This window comes from Schistocerca americana, chromosome X (assembly GCF_021461395.2).
Source record: "Schistocerca americana isolate TAMUIC-IGC-003095 chromosome X, iqSchAmer2.1, whole genome shotgun sequence".
In the NCBI taxonomy this organism is placed as follows: Eukaryota; Metazoa; Arthropoda; class Insecta; order Orthoptera; family Acrididae; genus Schistocerca; species Schistocerca americana.
This window is the reverse complement of record NC_060130.1, coordinates 290,523,640-290,547,487: the sequence shown is the minus strand read 5'-3', so window position 1 is coordinate 290,547,487 and position 23,848 is coordinate 290,523,640. Positions and strand designations below refer to the sequence as shown.

General features: G+C 35.4%; 1 protein-coding gene across 2 annotated transcripts in view; it reads right to left on the bottom strand.

Moving 5' to 3' along the window:
• Positions 1–16,996: 16,996 nt before the first annotated feature.
• LOC124556842 (cAMP-specific 3',5'-cyclic phosphodiesterase-like) overlaps positions 16,997–23,848 on the bottom strand; it is a 931,691-nt gene continuing 924,839 nt past the window's right edge. For both annotated transcript variants that reach the window (XM_047130860.1, XM_047130861.1), the window contains one exon: positions 16,997–23,738. In XM_047130860.1, the coding sequence (XP_046986816.1) occupies positions 23,406–23,738 (333 nt within the window). In that variant the 3' untranslated portion in view covers positions 16,997–23,405. The remainder of the gene's footprint in view (positions 23,739–23,848) is intronic.

Below are 23,848 nucleotides of genomic sequence, written 5' to 3'. Positions count from 1 at the left end.
TGACTATTTATTTGGTGTCTGGTTTCTATAGAGATGCCATCAGCTGGTGAGTGTATTAATGCATCTTGATTCTCTGTTGACACTGTTGTTCTTTTCTCTGGTTCATCATGTCTTCTTCTTTCAAATCATCGAAATCATAAAAATCCCTGTGATGTCAGTTGAGGAGCTACAAGTATTTGAATGAAAAATTGCTGCCTTAAGTTCAGGAAATCCAACAAAAGCCGAGAGAGTTGTGTACTGACCCCCATACCCCTCCATGTCACAACCAAATGAAGAAATATGACAGAGGATGACACAGAGTTTTTTCAGCACTGTATAGTCCTCTGGGTCTGATCGTGGAGTTACTGTTTTATTTACATACTACAGCCTATCAAATGATCATAATTAGGTTACAATATAAAAGTTCATGAAGTCATGCAGTGGCAAAGGGTGACTTAGTTTTCAATAAATTAGAAATAAATTTAATTGAATCGAAGAACTGTAAGCTATGAATGATGGGTCACAGATAGGGAACACATTTAACAATCATTTCTTAAATACAGTAGCAAATATAGGGACAAACAGTTCAAGAGAAAAATGACAGCAATATGTTGAAAAAGCAACTCTCATAAAATTCAGGTGTATGATGTATCAACTACTTCTCCTCCTGAAATAAAGAAAAGTACATATTCTCTCAAAAACAAAAGCTCAATTGGATTTGATGATGTTTCCAATATAGTATGAAACGTATTTTTTCAGATAGACTGAAATATACCATTGTTAAACTACTGCTTAAGAAAGGTGATAGGAGAGATGCTAATAACTACCTACATGTTTCAATACTGAACTCACATTCCAGAATTTTTGAGATGATGATGTAATCGATTTATTCCAGAATACTATCTCACCTGAGCAACAATCATATCCTCAGTAAATCACAGTTTGGATTTCAGAAGATTTATTCTACTGATAATGACATTTGCATGTTCACTCACCAAATTTTACAAGTATTAGATAACAAAATAGCATCAGTTGGTATTTTCTGCAATGTATCTGAGGCATTTGTTGTGAATCACAATATTCTCATACATAAACTGAGATTTTTATGGAATTTATGGTATAGCTAATCAATGGATAATGTCTTATCTAACTAAAAATTGCAGAAATATGTACTTAGCAATTCAAGAAATACAGCCCGAGGACATTATTCTGACTGGGGAGAAATCATGTATGGGGCTCCACAAGGGTGAATCTTAGGCCCACAATTGTCCCTTATGTACATGTAAATGAACTTCCACTTAATATACAACAAGCAGAATTAGTTCATTTTGTTGATGATGATAGTATTGTAATCAATCCAAGCATGCATACAGCAACAGAAGAAATGGTAAACAATCTTCTTAAAGGTATGATGGACTGGTTTTCTGTGAATCAAGCGTCTTTATTCGCCATAAATCATTTCACAATGATATGGGTTTCGTCAATTTGATACAAGACAAAGTATATACAATGCACAGTAGTACAATGTGTAGCATTAAATATTAGTTCTACAAAGTTTATGCAGTACATAATAATACAATTAAAAGTACCAGTTTTTAAAAGTTAATAAAATAACCTGGTGAATCAAAGTATTCTTTAATATTATAAAAAGGGTGTTCTGTTAACCAGTTGTACTACTTACGTTTAAAACTAATTATATCCATGGTCCAAGTGAAGACTGGTAACTTATTGAAAATTCTGAGTGGGTTTACTTTGTGAGAATTTCCAGTCATTGCTAACCTGAGCCTAGGTATATCTAATTTCGACTTAGCCCTAATATTATGTTCATGAACTTCCTTCGACAACAAATTCTGTCATATTATTTTTACACACACACACACACACACACACACACACACACACACACACACACACACACACACACACGCGCGCGCGCGCGCACAGATCTAGTAGTGTACAACAGTAAGTATTTTGAACCTGGTGACGAGTGGATGACAATGTTACAAATTAAACACAAAAGTCTGTTTTGTATTTTTAAAATGTTATCGAAATGGGGAGATTGTCACCATATAATAAGACCATGCACCATAAGATGCAATTGGAAAAGTTCAAAATACGTCATCTGAAGGTAATCCAAGCTTACCATGCCCCTTAGTTTCAAAAAGAGGTATGATACCCGATATATCTTTTTGCAGACATGATTCATATACTATAGCTAATTAAGTTTGGAGTCAATGTGAATACCTAGAAGTTTTACTCATTTAGTTTCTATATCCTTTGTCATGCCTAGTATTAGCTGTTGTGTTTTATCGGAATTACACAAGAGTTTATTAGCAGTAAACCAGTTCAAAAGCTATGTCAAGAGATTATTTTTTTTATGTGATTGAGTTCAGAGATGTTCTGATTAGAGGTAAACAATATAGTATCATCTGCATAACATATGACAGGATGTGGTACGTTGTAAGGCAAGTCATTGATTGCAACAGTGAAAAAGAAGGATCCAAGGATAGATCATTGGGGAACACCAGTATCTATCTCGAGCAAGGGAGAATGCATATTCCCGACTGAAACAAATTGTTTCCTGTTGTTCAAGTAAGAAGTGATGATGGCTAAAGTGTTCTCTTGCAACCCATTGTATTCCAATTTCTTTAGTAGTATGTCAACAGGAATCAATCAAATGCCTTGCTTAAGTCACATAATACAAGTGATACTTTGTTTTTGTTTTCAATAGCAGATAATGTTTGAGCAATTATTTCTAAAACAGCAACAGTTGTGTTTTTTCCCTTGCAAAATCCAAACTGAAAGTTACAAAGTAAGCCATGATCTTCAAAGTAGGTATTTAGCTGGTTGTGCATCAGTGCCTCATACATTTTTGACAATATAGTCACAACTGAAATTGGTCGATAGCTTTCAGGCAGTTTTTTATTCCCCTGTTTATAAACTGGGATGACTTTAGATATCTTGAGTGTATTAGCAAAAACTCCAAATTCTAAGCCTTTGTTGAAATTACTGGCTATCAGTGAGCATATTAAGTGTATTATTTTTTTAATAATGTAATTGGACAACCAGTAGCAATCCAGTTTTTGAATTCGAAAATTTGGCAACAGTTTTTAAAATGTCAATGGGTGTGATAGGATTCCAGTGAAATACATGTTCATTGGGCAGAAGGGTAGCCAGCAGGTCCATTGCGGAAGAATTTGTTTCTTTAATGCCATTTGTTCCTTCCTTAAGTGAATTAATAAAAAAAGTTATTTAGCACCTCAGGATCTATCAAAGGCACTTGAGTGTGTTTGGGAGCAAGACCTTGATTTATAATTTTCCATGCTGCCTTGCATTTATTGGGAGCCATTTCTATGTACTTTTCAGATGCTAGTTTTTTTGCTAGGAGGAGCTTAGTTCTGTAGAATTTTTTGGATTTAGTATACGAGTTATAAATTCTCTCTCTCTCTGCTTGGTCCTGTGAATACATGCATGCTTGTAAATCCGGTGTAATGTGTGCAAGTTTTCCCTGATTTCAGAAAGTTCTTTGGTAAACCAGTTAAGCATTTTATTTTTAGGTTTCCTTGTAGTTCCAGCTTTTGTTAATGGAGAACAAGAATAACATAGTTCTATAAATTTCTCAAAAACGTTATCAAAGGCTATTTCTGTTCCCAGTTTCCCTGGTTGATATTTGTATACCCAGTCCCACTATTCCTACCTTAACTTATGAATAAACAGTATAGTATACTCCTCTTTTTGTCCTCTCACCAGTACAGTATTAGGTTTGGTAGTTTTAATTGGCTGCCTCTTATAAAGTGCCAGGAGTAAAGAATCATGATCTGCAAAGTGTCCTCCTGCAAATGTGACTCTAAAATCTTCCTCAATGAAATTAACTATAATGTTGTCCAAGCATGCATCCATATGAGTAGGACACTAATTTGTACAGTATAAGTTTAATTATCTTGGTATATTCAAAAATATTTTTGTGACTTGTTTGTCTGTGTTAGCCATTTCAGTGTTGAAATTTCCACAGACAGCAATTCTTGTCTTAAATTTCAATTTAAAAAAAAAATAATAATTCAGATTTCTCAAGAAATAGGTTAACATCACCATCTGGGGATCTATATAGGCTAACTACTGTTATGTTTTCATCGAGCAGCTTAACACAGCTGAACTCTGCATGTAGTTCTGAGCTATAAGTTGTTACATCAATTTTAGAAAATTTCACCCCTTCTCTTACAAAAATACCTGCACCGCTATTCTTTCTCTGCTTTCTACACGATATCAGCCATAACATATCCCTGAGGGGCAAATACGTCTACTTGCTAAATTGTTAGCCAGTGTTCAGATATACATATAACGTCCAAAAACAAATCATTACAAAGATGTTCTAATTCTAAAATCTTATTTCTAATGCAACAAATGTTGATTTGTAAAAAAGTTAATATTTTGTCTTAATCTGTATTTATTTGGGATCTCTTTGTGCTCACACAGTTGCTTGGAGTAAGAGGCCTGGTCACTTTCTTTAATCCACTGATACTGTCTCCTTAGTTGCTTTTTAACATGTAAGAAGATGATGTAGTACTTACCTGATCGTTGATCTTCACTGTCTCTTTTACATGGTGCTGCAGCACGTCTGATCCCACCAAAAATCCTGACTTCTCTGCAGTGGCTTCTTTCTGTGTGTTGCTCTAGTATACAGCATGTTGGACTTTTCTTTGCTCATGCTCGATTCCTATTTATTCTTCTTTCTGACATCTGGACTGAATGCTTGTAGGAAATCTTCTTTTCATCTACACATACTGCAGTTTTATTTAGTGTCAATATTTGTGTTTCCATTTCGAAAGGGCTTTCTGGGATATTTTTTTCTTTAGTTGATATCTGGATTGGCTGCTTGTGGGATGTCTTCTTTTCAGTTGCACATGCTGCTGGTTTATTTGCTAAAGCTACAGTCATTAGCTCATTATTTGCAGTTGTGTCCTTCCACTTGAGTTCAATCACTGGCATGTCATCCTTATGTTCACTAACTCTAGAATGTTCACTAACTCTAGAATCCTTTTTGCCATAAGTTCCTTAGCTGTTGCATTCAAATGCAGCCCATGTGAGGAATATAGCTCTTTGCTATTATGTGTATTAATGAATTTTGCATTTTGAGAGCCTAGTATTTTTTTTTAATTTTCTATTTGTGCTGTTGATTTCTTGATTTACACGAGACGAATCAGCCAGGTCATGTCTGTGAGGAATTCCCACCACTGTCACATTTGTATTTCGTAGGTCTGACAGTACGTTTTGCAGTGAATGAAGTGCTATATTGGCTTCATTTTCTGCTACATCATTAGCACCAGCCCAGATAACAGCATAGTCTTCTTTATTCAGTTTATGTAAGTCACTGCATTTTTTTAAGTATCTCACTCATTGGGGCTCCAGGGATTACATTTCCTTCAATATCATAATTATTTCTAGCTATTATTTCTATCATGTTTTCAGCACATCTCCTGCCTTGGCTATCAGAGGCAATGTCTATTTTTGGTTTTCGTCTTAGTGACTGTTTTTCTGCGACTATGATTTGCTTTTCCAAGAAGGCACTTGTAGATTTTCTTTCATTTGTGACTGTAGTTACCGGTGTCCGTTGTCCAGTGTTATGCACTCTGTGTGGAAGATCGTGTTTTGGTACAGACACTTCTAGTTTGTTGTTTATGCTCACTTGTCCCTTTTCTACACAATTGTAAACATGTTTACTACGTGATTCTTGTTTCTGTAAGTCATTAGTTAGTGTACATATCACTGATTTCACCTCCGTAAGTTCCTCTTGTACAGTTTTTAGCACCTTCTTTAATTTTTCGCATTCACACTCACAGGTTTTCACTGGGTCCAGAGCGTGATATGCATTATTTATTTATTATCATCTCAATGATCATATTTGTGATATAGGATTTGTCAGGATACATTTTAACAACTATACAATATCTTTACAAAAAAATTTTCTATGCTGAATTCATGTGAAACTATCTTATGTTTAATACAATATACAACTAATAAGTGATTTTATAACATAATTTCTTATGTTCTTGACAGACCTATTCCTTGATGTAATTTCATTTGTCACATTAACTTAAACATATATTCCTATACAGTTGTGCAGAGATAACATTTGTCAAGCATGTGGTTTTTTATGTTCTAATACATTTGAGCATAGAAATTCACTTACACTGTAATAACATTTGTCAAGCATGTGATTCTTTATAACAGTTTTAAATTTATCCTCATTTTCCAGTTCTTTGATATGTTTTGGTAGTGCATTAAAAAGTCTGATGCCTTGATTACATACATGTTTCTGACTTCGGGTCCTTGTTACAGCTTGTAAGTGGAGATCTTTACATTGCCGTGTATCATAATTATGGTAGTCTGTATTGGTTTCCATTTTGTCCTGATTTCTTTTGAACACCAACAGACATTTCAGAATGTATAATGATGGAATTGTTAAAATTTTCAGTGCTTTAAAAAGGGGCCTACAATGTGTTTGAGGTGGGCTCTGGGTCATTATCCGAATAGCGCATGTTTGTAATTTGAAAATCTCATTTAGATGACAATTTGTTTTCCCCTGGAATACTATTCCATAGGATGCAATGGACTGACAATAGCCAAAATATACTAATCTGGTACAGTCATTACTACAAACTCTTGAAATTATTCTAAGTACAAAACATGCTGAATTTACACTACTGCCCATTAAAATTGCTACACCATGAAGATGATGTGCTACAGATGTGAAATTTAACCAACAGGAAGAAGATGCTGTGATATGCAAATGATAAGCTTTTCATAGCATTCACTCAAAGTTGGCGCCGGTGGCAACACCTACAACATGCTGACATGAGGAAAGTTTCCAATCGATTTCTCATACACAAACAGCAGTTGACCAGCACTGCCTGGTGAAATGTTGTTGTGATGCCTCATGTAAGGAGGAGGAATGCATACCATCACGTTTCCGAATTTGATAAAGGCCGGATTGTAGCCTATCGCGATAGCAGTTTATCGTATCGCGACATTGCTGCTCGCGTTGGTGGATATCCAATGACTGTCAGCAGAATATGGAATTGGTGGGTTCAGGAGGGTAATACAGAACACTGTGCTGGGTACCAACGGCCTCATATCACTAGCAGTCGTGACGACAGGCACCTTATCCGCATGGCAGTAACAGATCGTGCAGCCACGTCTCAATCCCTGAGTCAACAGATGGGGAAGTTTGCAAGACAACAACCATCTACACAAACAGTTTGATGACATTTGCAGCAGCATGGACTATCAGCTCGGATACCATGGCTGCGGTTACCCTTGATGCTGCATCACAGACAGGAGCGCCTGTGATGGTGTACTCAATGACGAACCTGGGTGTACAAATGGCAAAACATCATTTTTTCAGATGAATCCAGGTTCTGTTTACAGCATCATGACGGTCGCATCTGTGTTTGGTGACATCACACTGAACACACATTGGAAGTGTGTATTCGTAATCACTATACTGGCGTATCATCCGGCGTGATGGTATGGGGTGCCATTGGTTACACGTCTCGGTCACCTCTTGTTCACATTGACGGCACTTTGAATGTTGGACGTTACATTTCAGATGTGTTACGACCTGTGGCTCTATCCTTCATTCTATCCCTGCGAATCCCTACATTTCAGCAGGATAATGCACTACTCCATGTTTCAGGTCCTGTACGGGCTTTTCTGGATACAGAAAATGTTTGACTGCTGCCCTGGCCAGCACATTCTCCAGATCTGTCACCAATTGAAAACGTCTGATCTATGGTGGCCAAGCAACTGGCTCGTCGCAATACGCCAGTCACTACTCTTGATGAACTGTGGTATCGTACTGAAGCTGCATGGGCAGCTGTACCTGTACACTCCATCCAAGCTCTGTTTGACACAATGCCCTGGCGTATCAAGGCCGTTATTACAGCCAGAGGTGGTTGTTCTGGGTACTGATTTCTCAGGATCTATGCACCCAAATTGTGTGAAAATGTAATCACATGTCAGTTCTAGTATAATATATTTGTCCAATGAATAACTGTTTATCATCTGCATTTCTTCTTGGTGTAGCAATTTTAATGGCCAGTTGTGTAATTTTAGTGCTAAGCTCACGACATGGTCCTTCCAGTTTATCTTCTCATCAATGTGCATACCCAGGAAGTTTGCACACTATGCACACTATGCACACTATACTCTTTCAAGTGGGATTTAGGTCATCATGTTCATTTATTTTTCCAAATTGCACACAATTAGTTTTTTTTTATGCATTTAGTGTTAGCTTGTTTGCACTAAGACATTTTTGTATATCTTGTAGGACATGGTCCACAGTACTCTGCAATGACTGCTTCATATCACTAACTATTAAACTAAGTATCATCAGCAAATAACATGATTCTAGAAACATGATTCTAGCTTTTCTCTCTGACACCTGAATATCATTAATGTAAATGAGGAACAGCAAGTTGCCTAATACTCTTCCTTGGGGTACTCCTACTGTGACCTCCCTTGGATCTAATATTAGTTTAATTTTTTGGTTAATATTTGGTGCTGAAATTCCAACCACCTGCATCCTCTTTTCCAGATACGACTCAAAACACTTTTTTACCGGCCCTCTGATACCTATAGCTTCAAGCTTTTCCAAAAGTATGCTGTGGTCAACAGTGTCAAAGGCTTTTGACAAATCTAGATTTATCCCAACTATCCTTTTTCCCCCTTCGAATTTACTGATTATTTCTTTTGTGCATTATGAAAATACTGAATGCATTTCCAATTTTTTACTCTATTTGTAGTACTAGTACACAAGTAATGGAATTTCCACTTACAATTAATACAGTTTATGACTTTTCTTGCTATTTTGTTGCAGTAACAGGGTTTATTCCATGTTTGTTCACATACTTGGAGAAAAGTACTCGATTTTTCATTGCTGCAGGCGGCCGTTGAGTTGTTAATAAAATGGTATATTTCCGTATTCCGATGTGGTGTTGTATACCACATTTAGTGTTCACAGATTTAACTTCTGAAACTGTCACATTATCAGTATTATCTATACTATGAAATGAATCAAATGTATCTTGAAACTTGTCGGCTTCACTGTCCACAGGTGATACAGGCTGTTAGGCGGTTATGGTTCACTATGTTGAAACTGTTTCTACTTCCTCCTTTCCTCTATTTTTGTAATAATGTACAACACACTTAGGAGCACTATAAAAACCCCGACATCTGTATATTACACATATTTTCACTCTTTACATTTATATTTGAAGCACAAACACACTCGCGATTTGTAGTGTCCGCCATGTTAAACATGGTCTCATACTCAATTTTAAAGAGACACAAGGTGAGGAAATAATAAATAGTGTGGAAACTTCAAAATCCCTAGATATCTATACTGACAAGAATTTAAATTAGAATAAAACATGAAACTTCCTGGCAGATTAAAACTGTGTGCCAGACCAAGACTCGAACTCGGGACCTTTGCCTTTTGCGGGAAAGTGCTCTACCATCTGAGGTACCCAAGCACCACTCATGCCACGTCCTCACAGTTTTACTTCTGCCAGTACCTGCAAGGTTTGCAGGAGAGCTTCTGTAAGGTTTGGAAGATAGGAGACGAGGTACTGGCAGAAGTACAGTTGTGAGGACGGCACTTGAGTCGTGCTTGGGTAGCTCAGATGGTAGAGCACTTGCCCATGAAAGGCAAAGGTCCTGAGTTCAAGTCTCAGTCCAGCACACAGTTTTAATCTACCAGGAAGTTTCATATCAGTGCACACTCCTCTGATCTGTGGATATCTCATTCTAGAATAAAACATTTTGCACTTAGAATCACTGCAGATATTGGGGAGAGACAAATCAGTAGGTAAACATATTTTGCATATTTTCATTCACTAAAGTCATATGAATAATGTTCTGGGGTAACTCATCTTTAAGAGAAAAGTCTTCAGTGTTCCAAATGTGCTGTAAGAATAATACATGGTGCTCACCAACAATTATCTTCTGACATTTGTTTAAGGAATTAGGCATTTTGACTACATCATAGTGTATTTATTCCCTCAAGAAGTTTGCTATAAATAATACACTGCAGTTCAAAAGAAACAATGATGTACATAAGTGCGATACCAGAAGAAAAAATGATATTCATTACGCCACATGAAGGTGGTCTTCATAAAAAAAATGGTGGGCACAATACTGAAACCAACATTTTGTACCACTTAGCCAGTGATATAAAACATCTGACAGATACTAAATTAAATTTGAAATACACTGGAAAACTTTCTCCTTGACAACTCCTATTCCATAGAAGAATTTATGTTATTGTAATGTGTAAAAGGTGATGAGTGGGAATTACTAACTCACATCTGTATGTCTTCTTTTATTTAAAAAAAGAAAAAAAAAAACACTCGTAAGTAATCAGTGTGTAGACATACCTACAAAATAATGTGCGGTGTGAATATAAAATGACCCATTCCACATCATTACGATTTATCGTGTAAATGCTATGTGGAACATGAAACTAACTAACTATCAACATACTGTACTATATACAGCAGCACCTCATGACCAGCTAATGAGAGAGAAATCTGAGCAGAAAGATATCTTATTCAAATAATAATAATAATAATAATATAGTAATCTTCATTAACCAAAATAAATAACAGAGCAGTGTATTGAATGGAAAGAAGATGTATTGGTGTTTTTTTATTTGTGCACATGGTTTATTGAAGGTCATATCTACATTTATCTTACTGTAGAAATAACTGATAGTATTCTGATTACAAGTTCTTACAACAAAGATTAAATTCGATAACAATTTTGTGACAATTTTATTTTGCACAGTATACTGTAACATGAACAGTTTCCTTAGTAACAGCAGCAACATAGACTTGTCATGTATCCATTATAGCATGATGTGTAAAAAGATAAATAAATAAAAAATTAAAAAATTCACAAGCATATTGTAATATTTAATTATTATTGTTCACCATCTTACCCACATGTTTGTTCATTACTGCTGTTGCTAAGGTGGAAGATAGGAAACTGCACATAAATTTTATTTTATTTTATGATAGTGTAGTATGTGAAACAAAATTGTCAAAATACTCTTTTCACATTTAATTGTTGTTGTAACAACATGTAATTACCAACAGTATCAGTTATTTCTAAGATGAGGGAAAGGTAGATATGAGCTTCCTATGAATACTGCACAGAGAATAAAGAAATTATAATCCTTATTCTCTATTCTACCATTCATACATTGCACTATGTCATTTTTACATTGTTGTTGTTGTCATCTTTAGTCCAAAGACTGGTCTGATGCTGCTCTCCATGCTACTCTATCTTGTACAAGCTTCTTCATTTCAGCCTGGTGGTCTAGTAGTAAAGTGCTTGCCTGAGAACAGGCTTAAATCTCAGTTGGACCATGGATGTTTCATTCTTCATTTTAACCTAGCACTCACCTCTCAGTGATGTCAGGAGTAGCCATAAAATGGTACATGGTTCAGATTCCATATTAAACAGTAGGTCCCCTTTCTGGGGTAGGCTAGGGACACACAAGTCGCTGAAGTGGTGTCCAATAGAAAGACTTGCATCAGGCCACTGTGCCACAAGAAATTACTATATTTCCAAATAACTACTGCAACCAATATCCTTTTCAACCTGGTCATTGTATTTCTCTCTTTTTTTCCCTTTTTTGTTTTCACCCCCAACACTTCCCTCCAGTACTAAATTGGTGACCCCTTGATGTCTCAGAAATCCATTCTTGTCAATTTGTGCTACAAATTCCTTTTCTCCCAAATTCTATTCAGTATCTTCTCATTAGCCACATGACATACCCATCCAAGTTTCCAGCATTCTTCTGTAGCACCATATTTCAAAAGCTTCTATTCTTTTCCTGTCTGAACCGTTCACCATCCACATTTCACTTCCATACAGAGAAATATCTTGAACAAAAATTTCCTAACATTTAAACCTATATTCAACATAAAAAAATTTCTCTTCTTCAGAAATTCTTTTCTTGCTGTTGCCAGTCTACATTTTATATATTCACTACTTTTGCCATCATCAGTTGTTTTACTGGCCAACTAGAAAAATCAATCTCCTACTTTTAGTGCCTTGTTTCTTAAGCGAATGCCTGCAGCATCACCTGATTTAATTTGACTACATTCCATTACCCTTTTTGTGCTTCTGTTAATGTTCATCTTATATCCTCCTTTCAAGGCACTGTTTGCTCCATTCACCTGCTGTTCCAAGTCCTTTGCTGTCTCTGATAGAATTACAATTTCATCAGGAAATCTCAAATTTTTATTTTTACTTCTTGAACTTTGATTCCTTCTCCAAATTTTTCTTTGTTTTCCTTTAATGCTTGCTCAATGTACAGATCTAATAACATCAGATATAGGCTACAACCCCATCTCACTCTCTTCTTAACCAGTGCTTCCTTTTTATGCCCCCTCCACTCTTACAATTGCCATCTGGTTTCTGTACATGTTGTAAATAGTTTTTTGCTCTCTGTATTGCACCCCTGCTACCTCCAGAATTTCAAAGATTGTATTCCAGTCAACATTATCAAAAGCTTTCCATAAGTCTACAAATGCTTTAAATGTAGGTTTGCCCTTCCTTAAACTTTCGTCTAAGAGATGTTGTAGGGTGAGTATGGTATCGCGTGTTACTACATTACTACAGTTTTTCTGACTTCAAACTGATCATTCCCAGGTCAGCTTCTACCAGCTTTTCCCTTCTTCTGTAAAGAAGTCATGTCAGTATTTTGCAGCTGAGACTTATTAAAGTTGAAGTTCAGTAATATTCACATCTGTCAGCATTTGATTTCTTTGGAATTGGAATTATTACATTCTTCTTGAAGTCTGAGGGTATTTCACCTGCGTGATATATATTGCACACCAGATGGAATAGTTTCATCATGGCTAGCTCTCCAAAGGACAGCAGTAGTTCCAACAGAATAATGGAGCCTTCTCTGTCAAATTATTTTCACAGTATCATATCTCCCATTTCACATTCATCTACTGTCTGCCCCCGATAGCTCAGTGGTCAGCGCGACAGAATGTCAGTCCTAAGGGCCCGAGTTCGATTCCCAGCTGGGTCAGAGATTTTCTCCGCTCAGGGACTGGGTGTTGTGTTATCCTAATCATCATCATTTCATCCCCATCCATGCGCAAGTCGCCGAAGTGGCGTCAAATCAAAAGACATACACCCGACAAACGGACTACCTGATGGGAGGCCCTAGTCACACGACATTTACCTTCATCTACTTTTTCATCCCTTTCTGTAATATCATCTTGAAGTTCGTTTCCCCTGTATAGCCCCTCTACATATTTTTTCCACATTACAACTCTCCCTTTTTTGCATAGTATGGGTTTTCCATCATAGCTCTTGATATTCATACAGCTGCTTCTCTCTTCTCGAGATGCCCCATTAATTAATCTACAGGTGCCACCTATTTTTCCCGTAGTGATATGGGCCTTTACATCCTTACATTTGTCCTTTAGCCATTCCTGCTTAGTCATTTTAGTCACTTTCATGGTTTAGAAGAAATTACAACAACATTATCTCAATGATTCACAGAGAATGTCCTGCCCCTCGAGTTTATCTCTGAGCAGTTAACCATAAGAAACTGCTGTATTGCACAAACACTTCATGTTCATCTCATGTCTTTAATATAAGTTATGTAAAATATTTTATTATATGATGTTCTCCCTCATTGTGTGCCTACCATTTTTGATTATACTTGTGTTTAATTTTATTGGATACTAAATCAACCTTCTACATTTTTTGTACTGTACAACTTGGTGAAAACTTGGAGTGCAACCAAAGTATGAGAATCTAGTTAATTATACTATAAGTCCTCTTTATTCCAACCATTGGCTGTTTTATATTTTGTATTTTAATTACATTACATGTGGTGTATAGGCCTATTTTACACTCACTTGAAAATAGCTACACAGCTTGTAACTTCGCAGAGGTTGTCAAGACATTGCAAAAATATGTTTTAGTCTGACAAATGTCTGACAGTGTGGCAGATTGTTACCATTCAGAAAAAAACTATATTCATGAATACCTGTTGTTGAACTCGGATGAGTTATTGACCACAAATTTAATTGGTGAATGAATACTGGAGGCTGTGGATAGTACATAACCCCAGCTGCTTACACAGTTGTGTACAACACAAGAGTCAACCTCCCTCCCCCTTCGCTCACCACACCTCCACCTCACACAGTTAATTTCCTTTTGTGTAATTATCTTTACTAATGTAAGGAATATCCAAAATATTATTCTGTAGGAAATCAATGAATTAAAATGTGTTAGCTCACTGGTTTTTTATGTCCTCAAAGCAGGAAGCTGTTCTTAATGCCATACAGGCTGAACCTAAATGTTGTAGGTGGCATCAAATATTTTTTCCAGTTTAATTAGTCATCAGTAAGCATAGCCAGAAATTATGATTTTTGTATGTAAAAAAACACCCTATTTCTAAGAGTGATACAGAATTTCAGCCAAAGAAAATCTGTTTTGAACTGTACAAAATTTAATGAGCTGGTAGATTTGTGAAAAAAAATCTCTTCCAAAAGAACTGATTCTATCGCCTGATTCAAATAAAATGATAATGCAAACTGGGGTTACTTTGGCCCTGTGCAGGTAATTTTAGTCCAGAGGTATAAAAATTAAAAAAAAAAAAAAAATTCCCATTAGAATTACATCACTAGCGCGTAGTATACAAGGCAGTATGCATTTACTATGTATTAAGAATGATCTGGGACATTGCAAGTTCCACGAGGTAACATTATGTTGGCAGCACTGAACTTAATTTTGATTGTAAATATTTTAACAGCAATTAGACCTCAGTAGCTTCTGCCTGGAGGTTTAACATTAGTTAAGCTAAAAATATGATAAGCGTAATTTTTTGTTCTGTCAGTATTACGTAAAAAGATGAGAAACTGTCATTGTGTGAAATTAAATACGGGTAATTTATTTAACACTGCTGTAAAATGGTGCACATTCTCGAAAAACCAGTGGGCCGAAATTTTCCCAAATGGCATATGAAGTGATGCTGGAATTTGATGGTGATTCTGAAAGTTTCTCTGTGCAAAATGATGTCCAGCACCACAAACAAAGCAGTTGGAGATTATGCTACAGTTCTGTATGTCAGAGAAGAATATTCTGGAACTGGGACTGAGGTGAGTGATGAGGGACCTAGAATGAACTGTATGGGAAAGACAAAGCCCTACAGAATGTGGCAACAACAAGAAGATAGACAATTTTATCCTTGGAAGGATTTTATAAGAATTATCATTCCAATATGACTAAAAATGTTGCTATTTTCAAGCACCAGAACTTCTTTAATTTGTGTAATAAGGCCCATATCCATACAGTACTCCTTCAAATATGATATATTCTGTTTGGAAATAGTTATTGATGAAATGTACAACACTTGTATATTAACTTTATTCAGAAATTAATACAGTAAACTATTAACTGTCCTTGCCTCCAAAATTTGGTGTTTCATTTGTTCTTCATGCTCCTGAACATTTACTCTAGAGAAATTCATTGCGTTCACTTTATCCCAAAATCATATTACCACTTTTTCATGAATAAATGACTGGGTGGGCCAAACTAGCCACAAGTGTGGGTAACATTGGCCAACTTTTCTTAAATTGCACCACAGTTATAGATGTGATTTTTTTCCAGTGGCTGACTTATTGTATGTCTTTGACAATATTAGAAAAATGTATTTGGAATTTTATCTCCACCACTATCTTTTGTTTTCTTGCCATATATAAAAAGAAATCAAAAATTGACCCAAAGTAACCTCTGTTTATGGCAGTTCCTCCACAAAAAGCAAGAAGAGCATAGGACCAATGCTCAAACCCTATGGAATGTTGAACATAATTTGTCCTCACATAAATATGAATCTTCTCTGAGTTACCTTAACAGTCTAGTACAACAGCATGTAACTTTTTCCATGACAAAGTATTACATGTTAAGACATTCTTCTGTCAGTTAGAAATGGCTGTCAAGCAGCAAGATTTAAATTTATCTTTAAATTTTTTTGTTATATGTTATACTCTATGTTACTGGGTGAATTAGCAAAGATTTTCACTTTTGCATGCTTCAGTTCTGTTAGTCCTGCAGCACACTATGGCTGTGTAACATACTGTGAAAATTATTTTTCCTTTGAATGGTAGTATTTTAAAACTTAATATTGATTTTGACCTGTAATTGATTTTGACCTGTAATTGATTTTGACAACATACTATACATGAAAATAAATGTGCAGTGAGGCTGTTATTATTTGAATGATGCACAGATAATATGGTGTCACATTGGTTTATCTCTGATGAGTTAACCATGGGGACTTGCTGTATTAGAATTCTTCACACACTGCTGTTAAGGAAACATTAGGTGTTATTTATTACATGTCTTTATACCACGATTTCTTTTTTCCTCGGTGAAACGTTTCTCCAAAACAGTAGGCTGTAAGTTGTTCGTGACTAAAAATCCACATTATTCTCTCCAAAAAAAGCAGCTGAAACATTGTGTGGCATCAAAAATCTCACTTTAGCCCTCAAGGATGACACTTAATCATGTCATGATATTGTATAGGACACACAACTATAAACTTGTTTCAAATCACATATACAAAATAATGATTATTGCTCAGGCTTGCAGAGTGATACATTTGCTAAGAATGAGTTCTGACTGTGCTTATGCAGCAGAGATCACTCCATCCAGTTTCAATAGAGAACTGTATTTCAAAAATCATTATGAAGTTAAACTGGATGCTATATTCTACCACATGACACTACAACAATATTCTGGAAACCTAAGCTGTTATTTCTGGGAAGACTTAATTAATGGCTTGGCCAAAATGAAACAAAAAAGGTTTGTTATGCAAAACTTACAATCAAAGTGCTGTTTTCCAAACCTTCCCAATTTTTTCGCACGTAAAAAAAGGAATAAAAGTGTGATAGAGTAAATGGTACATGAAATAAAGGAACAAATATACAAGCTTCAATTCTGATTTATTGACTGATCTGGGCTGCACATAAGGTGAGGTATTCATACCAACAGTGACACATTGAATTTTACAACAGAAACCAAAACCAGCATACATTTCAATTTTATTGTTTCACATACAATAGGAAGAAGGTTGGTTAATGACAATCACATGAGGCAAATTAATGCCACTATTTCATAATGTATTCCTCTGACACGAACTAAATATTTTTAAGCCAGGTGTACAGCTCTTTCCAACAGACATTAGCTTTTACTTCATAGTCTCATATATGTTACCATTTATATAAAGTTTTATTTTTCACATGGTTCAGACAGAGCATTGGATGGTATTCTTTTATAAAGCAAAACTATTAACACCATTTACTTCCTATTTTACACAGTGAAATTTGAACAACTATAGCTAAACATTTTCTTTTACATATTTGCAATCTGACAGAGGAAGTGAGCTACATAAACTGAAATCTCTTTTGGTACAAACAAGGAAAATCTCTTATTTTGTACATTGCTTAGTTTATCAGAGGTAAGATATACCTTTCACAATTGATACAGCTTGGAACAGTGTACATCTATACACACACGCACACACACACATGCACACAGAGGGAGTTGGTACAGTTAATGACTGACCTATGATCTGCAAGATGTTTTATCTGAAAACTAACTATGTCATAACATGCCTCCGAGAATGTTATAGGTTCTTATGGACAATGTTATGATTTTACTTCTCTTATTTTATGAGAAACTTTTTTCCATTCTTGTTTCTTATGGCAGAAAAGAAATAAAGCAGGGGTTGCAGCTATGCAAAGATAGCAGTCAATCAGTAATAACTATTGTGGCCCATAAATTATAAATATGAACTGGAAGCTTTACTGTAAGGGGACTTCAGAAATATATTTGAAAAGATGAAAATGCTGTTAGCTAGGGGTTTTAAAATACCTCACAAGAAAACTCAGTAAAGAGAGGCACCAACAACTGATTCTATTAATTTTAAATATTACGTTGAGAGTTAAAACATTAAAACTATTTCTACTTTCCTCCATGCTTAAGTAATTTTGTAATGGTATTTTAGTTTTCGCATTCATGTTCTTGAGATTATTAGCATTACTGGAAATAATAATTCTGTAGTAGCCAATGCCAGATAATGGATGTGATAGACACAGAGCATTTCACTTTGGACAAAGTAATAACTATTTTGTAGTGATATTAACAAAAAAAAAAAAAAAAAAAAAAAAAACAAGTTTATTCATTTGGATTAAGATCTGTTGCTACCTAAGTGATGACTGAAATGCTGCAAAGTTCTCCCTCGAGCTAAAGCAAACATAATTTCTGTAATAGTGTTCAATGCGGATGATACACCAATGCACTCACATGAGAGTATTGCAGAACTCTCGATTAATCTAATGCACACATGTTCAACAAATTCTAACTGAAATACTTTAAGAGTGGGTTGTAATTTTATAGTCATGACAGTTTCAGTAGCAGCACTATAAGAGCATTTGTGTACATGTGTATGTAGTTATATACTGTTCCTTATGACAGAGGATTAACACAAAATTCACTGTATTGCAGCATAAATTAGTCACTTATTACAAAAATATATGAGCTAAAAGAGAACATTCTGATATAGCAGTCAAATGGTTATACCCTATCTGAATACTAAATAATAAATGCTGAAATTAATATCTGAAATTTTTATAGCACATTATGAAACAGATTTCTGTGTGACTGCAACATCTGTTTCCTGCCTGCCAGGTATATAAGCCCAGTAGTATTTCACTTACGCCTTTAATAGACATATACACGCACACATATATATATATTTATATATAAATACATATAATACAATACAAATGTAATTTCATCAGCACTTATTATTTGTCTCAGGCTGCACTGGTGCAGTGCTTTTATACTCAAATGCTACAATGTTTGAAATTCAGTTTAAAAGAACAGAATAAACAAAAATTAGCGCAATTTTGTATCACAAAACTGCTTGAAATTATGCGGTCTTTGATAGTAGTATAAGAACTCAGAACTGCATACTGTTACATGAAATGGCAATGTTGCATATGGATTCCACATGCTCATACACATCTGAACATAATACTTATATGGTAATGAAAAATTTGTGCTTTGAAAGGCATCTGCATATGCATGATGATTATATTGTGCATATATAACATTGTTGCCAGCTGAATATTTAATATTGAGAAATATATTTTTGAAAAGTAAAACATGAGTAAATCACGAAAAGTCACAAAACACCAGTGCAGTTAACTATTGGAACAGTGGTAACACATACGCAGCTAATATTTTGGCAACATAATACTGTTCTGGGAGATTTGTGAATCTACACTACTTGATAACGACTAGGGTTCCTCCAGTAACATCAACATTGCCATCTACACGTTATCACACAATTACATGAATTTGAGGTACATTTGTAATGTGTGATAAATATCATATGAGTAAATAATGTATCAATAAAAAGCAAGTTACATGGAGAGAGACACATTGAAAATTATGGCATATCAACCATTTGAATTACATACTCCCCGATTCAAATATTAGCAAAATTTCAATGCTAGTCATCTAAAACAAATTGTCAACAAAAATGATTTTAACAAAGTTGCACAGATACACAATAAATGGTTATATCAACACACTAACTGTTTAAGCTGGTTTCTAGAAGGAAAACTACTGTTATTCAATTTCTTGCATTTTTGTGGTTATTTGCCATGCTTTTGAAATAATAATACATCACCATCCATGAAATCAGTTTCTAAATTAATTTCATGTTTATTTCAGTAGCTTTCTCATTCTGTACATATAAAAATGTCTATCCTGCCACACAAACACATTAGTTCCAATGACTAGCTTCTGTGTATCTAACAGAAAAACAGCTGCAGTAAGACTATAGATGAAACACAATATTATGAACTAATGCTATACAGATATTGTCATCCTACAATAAAGTTGTAAGTTTCATTTCTTTTGAATTTATTTGTGAATTATGACATTTCTGGTTCTTCTACACACTTCTATTCATTATTAAAAAAGACTTTGGTATATGTTGACCTAACTCTTGAATATCTCAACACTGAAATGTATGGTGATTACACACATTTAACATCAATGTCCTGGAGCGATAAATATTTTATGTAAGAAATTATTAGAGTTTAAAGGCTTGTTTTCAGTCAGTGAGGACACACAGAAAGAAACAAAAATGTTTACTTATTTTCAGTATTTATGAATTCTGCGATAATGTACTGTAGACACTCACAATTTACTTAATGATGACAATAAATATGAGCAAACTGTAAAAAAAGCATCCAGATCTGAAATTGTTCCAGATATGTAAACATTTACATTTGCACATAGACGAAATGAAGAAACACACACAAAAATGTGAGCAAAATGTTCTCCTACAAGAAACCAGCATTTTAACCCTGGGAAAGTGTGTTCCTCTTCTTCTATACACAGATCTAAATACAACATACACAATCTCTGTTTATTAATTTCGGCAATAAAGTTATCTTTAGTTTTTGTACAATAGTGTTACAAACTTATGTGCCATTACAGAAAGTGAAACACAAGCAGATAATATATATTACAAACAGAATATAACAATTTAATAACAACAAAGTAATTACAATAAATAACCATACAGATGTTTATGAATAGTCACACACATAATAATGTTGGTGAAGATGAAAGTGAAGCACCAGTGCCTACACTTACAATTAACATTACACATTACTGCTTTTTGCAAACATACACACAATAATATTTTCTATAGATTTTTCAAGAAACCCTGCTTTTCCCCATGTCCTAAGTTTTGTGAAAGAGTTCCTCAGTATTTTAGATCACTGCCTAGTAACGTCCAGCGTTCCTGCAGTCTGACAAACATACCACACACACGAGAGAGGGGGGGGGGGGGGGGAGAGAGAGAGAGAGAGAGAGAGAGAGAGAGAGAGAGAGAGAGAGAGAGAGAGAGAGAGAGAGAGAGAGAGAGAGAGAGAGAGAGAAGAGGGCATTTTGGGAAAGCGCTCTCATTTTTAAATACTTTCACACCGATCATACTTTGTAATCAGTGGTTAACCACCATTTGCAAGATACTGGGAATAGACACACAAATTCTTGTATGAAATGTATCAGTTCTCTGCATTACTGATTGCCTTTACAGAAAGAAACCCAGCTTTCAGACTGTTCCATTTCTTTAAAAGAATGTGAGAGATAGACTGACTGACAAGATTTTCTGTAAATTAGATATACTCATTATTCACGAACTTCCAGTACTTTCTGTGATACCACAGTTTTCACTTTCAGATTTATTGAATTAATTCCAAATGGCCCAGTATCCATGACATCACGTGAAGAAAGTGGGTGTTGATAATGCTCTGAAGGCAAATACCAACACTTAATTTTAATTCCATAATTTAATTTTTTCATATTAAACATTACAAGTTTTACATTTTAGTCCTTCCATATATTAAGTTGTATTTTGTTTAGCGGAAAATTTGTCTTACTGGCACCAAGGTATATTAAGGAAATGGTGAAGTATATGTGAAGTAGTTAAAGGAAACAGGCATTGGAAACTGAGTAGGGGGGTAAGGAGTCTCTCACAAGGAAAATAATGACAACAGAATCATCAGACAAGAGCAAACTATATATTATGATAATGTTCAACCTAGTATGCTTTAGTCTGCTATTGTTTACACAAATCTGGCTAAAAAAGCATAGCAGTAGAATAATGATAAATAATTTTTAATCCTATAGCTGAAAGTTTGTTGGAAATTTTATGTAGTATGCACATCACGTATCCCTTCTATAGCAAAATATGCTAAATAACACCTTTTAGTTGAAATTAAGAAGTATGATGGACAAAGGGCTGTATTCCAATTTTTCACAAAAAGTGTACAGGTAGGACAACAAGTGAGAGATGACAAAAGCTGAGAGAAATGACAATACAATACTGATGAGTTGGCTGAAGTTCTTATTCACTTTTTGTATTTAATGTGGTGACTGAAAAAAAATTAGCAGACCTCTGAAAATGATACAGTTGTTTTGTGTGTACTGTTAACACATACACTTTCAACAAATAAGTATTCTCATTTATTAGATTTCAGCATATTTGTGACACAAACAGTTGTACTCTGACCATACTGAAAGAAGCACTGAACCTGCCAGAGCCTTCTTTGTCTTTCACACAGTGACAACAATGCTAGCTGGACTGTCTTCCTTATTGTAGTAAAGTCTCAGCATGTGGACAGTTTGAAATAAATCTTAATTTTACTTCTCAAGTGATATGAGAAAACATTATAAAACAACACAAAAGATATACAGATATAAAAATTAGTTTCATTCATGAAGTGTCACATTCACAACTGAAAAGACAGTTGCTGTGACAACAATGTCAAATACAATTTATCACAGCAGCTACAAAACAAATACTACGTAATTTATGTTTTGTATCTTCTTCTCCTCTCCCTCTTCTTTTTTGTTTACCCTTTCTCACTCTCGCATTCACCCCCTCATCCCCCAACATTTACAGAAAATGTTGAAAACACACTATTTCCATTTCCATCACAGGGCCAAGTAAGCAGTAGGTTTCAGGTAGTCCCCGACATAAATGGCAAGATTAAAAAAGAGATATGTTTTGTTGACTGCATTGAGAATCACACTTAAACTGTACTGAATAATCAGAGATCAGGACAGAACCCAATGGTTGGCAAATACTTATTTGTTGAAATTATCTGCAGTCTAGCTGCCTACTCCACTGCATTTGTGGTTATTTTACTTCACTTACAATAAGTTTTATTCTTTACTGGCTTACACACTTAATAAATTATAATATCTCTCTATATTTGCAACAGTATTTTAAAATACAAGGAAACAAAGATACACAGTATATGACTATTCTCCTACTTTTGGTACCAGAATTTTGAATTCACCGCTTTACCAATTCTTAGTTTCCTGCTTATAAAGTAGTCTTCTCACTCCTCTCCAACAATACATGTTTCTGCATAAGTACAGCTGCTATTGTACAGTGGGATAACAATGCTAGAGAAACAGCTATCCTCAAATTAGCTAGTACTTTGCTCTACACATGCCATACACATTGACAAAATTCAGATGGTAACCTTGTACATTCATTACAACATTTTCTTATTTGCTGGTAGCTTCTCTTCATATCAGCCTCCAGAAGGCTCAAAACATTTTCAAATGCTTACATTTCTCAAGTAATACAAAATAAAAGACCAGAGTAAGAAATGAAGAATACGAAAGATACAAGAGCAGACAGATCGTGTGGCGTACTGTGACAGTGTTCACTGTCTGACTCGCCACCACTGCTGCACCTTCTCGTGCAGCTTCTTGCAGAGTCCCAGGAACCTCCGTCACATTCCTGCTGCTGCTGCTTCATCTCCTTCACCTTCACCTTCTCCTTCTCCTTCCTCTAGGGTCACCTGAAAGCGAATTCTGTCTGGTTGTCCAGAATGCCTGGGTGCAGCCGCCCCACTCTGTTCACTGCCACTGTCTTCTGTATCTTCCTCTCCTTCCTGCTCTCCTTCTGTTTTTCCTCCTTCTGCTGGAGGTGGACTCGGTGGTATCATACTTTGGTACCAATCTCGGTTTTCCTCTAGTGTATCTAAGATGTCTTGTGCATCTGGGTGTACCAAATCAGCCCAAGTTTCCCACAAGGGGTGCACGATGTAGTCAATGAAGCCAACCTGAAAGCAGATGTACATTTTAGCATCATTGTGAATGTTCACACACACACACACACACACACACACACACACACACACACACACGTGACAGAGAGAGAGAGAGAGAGAGA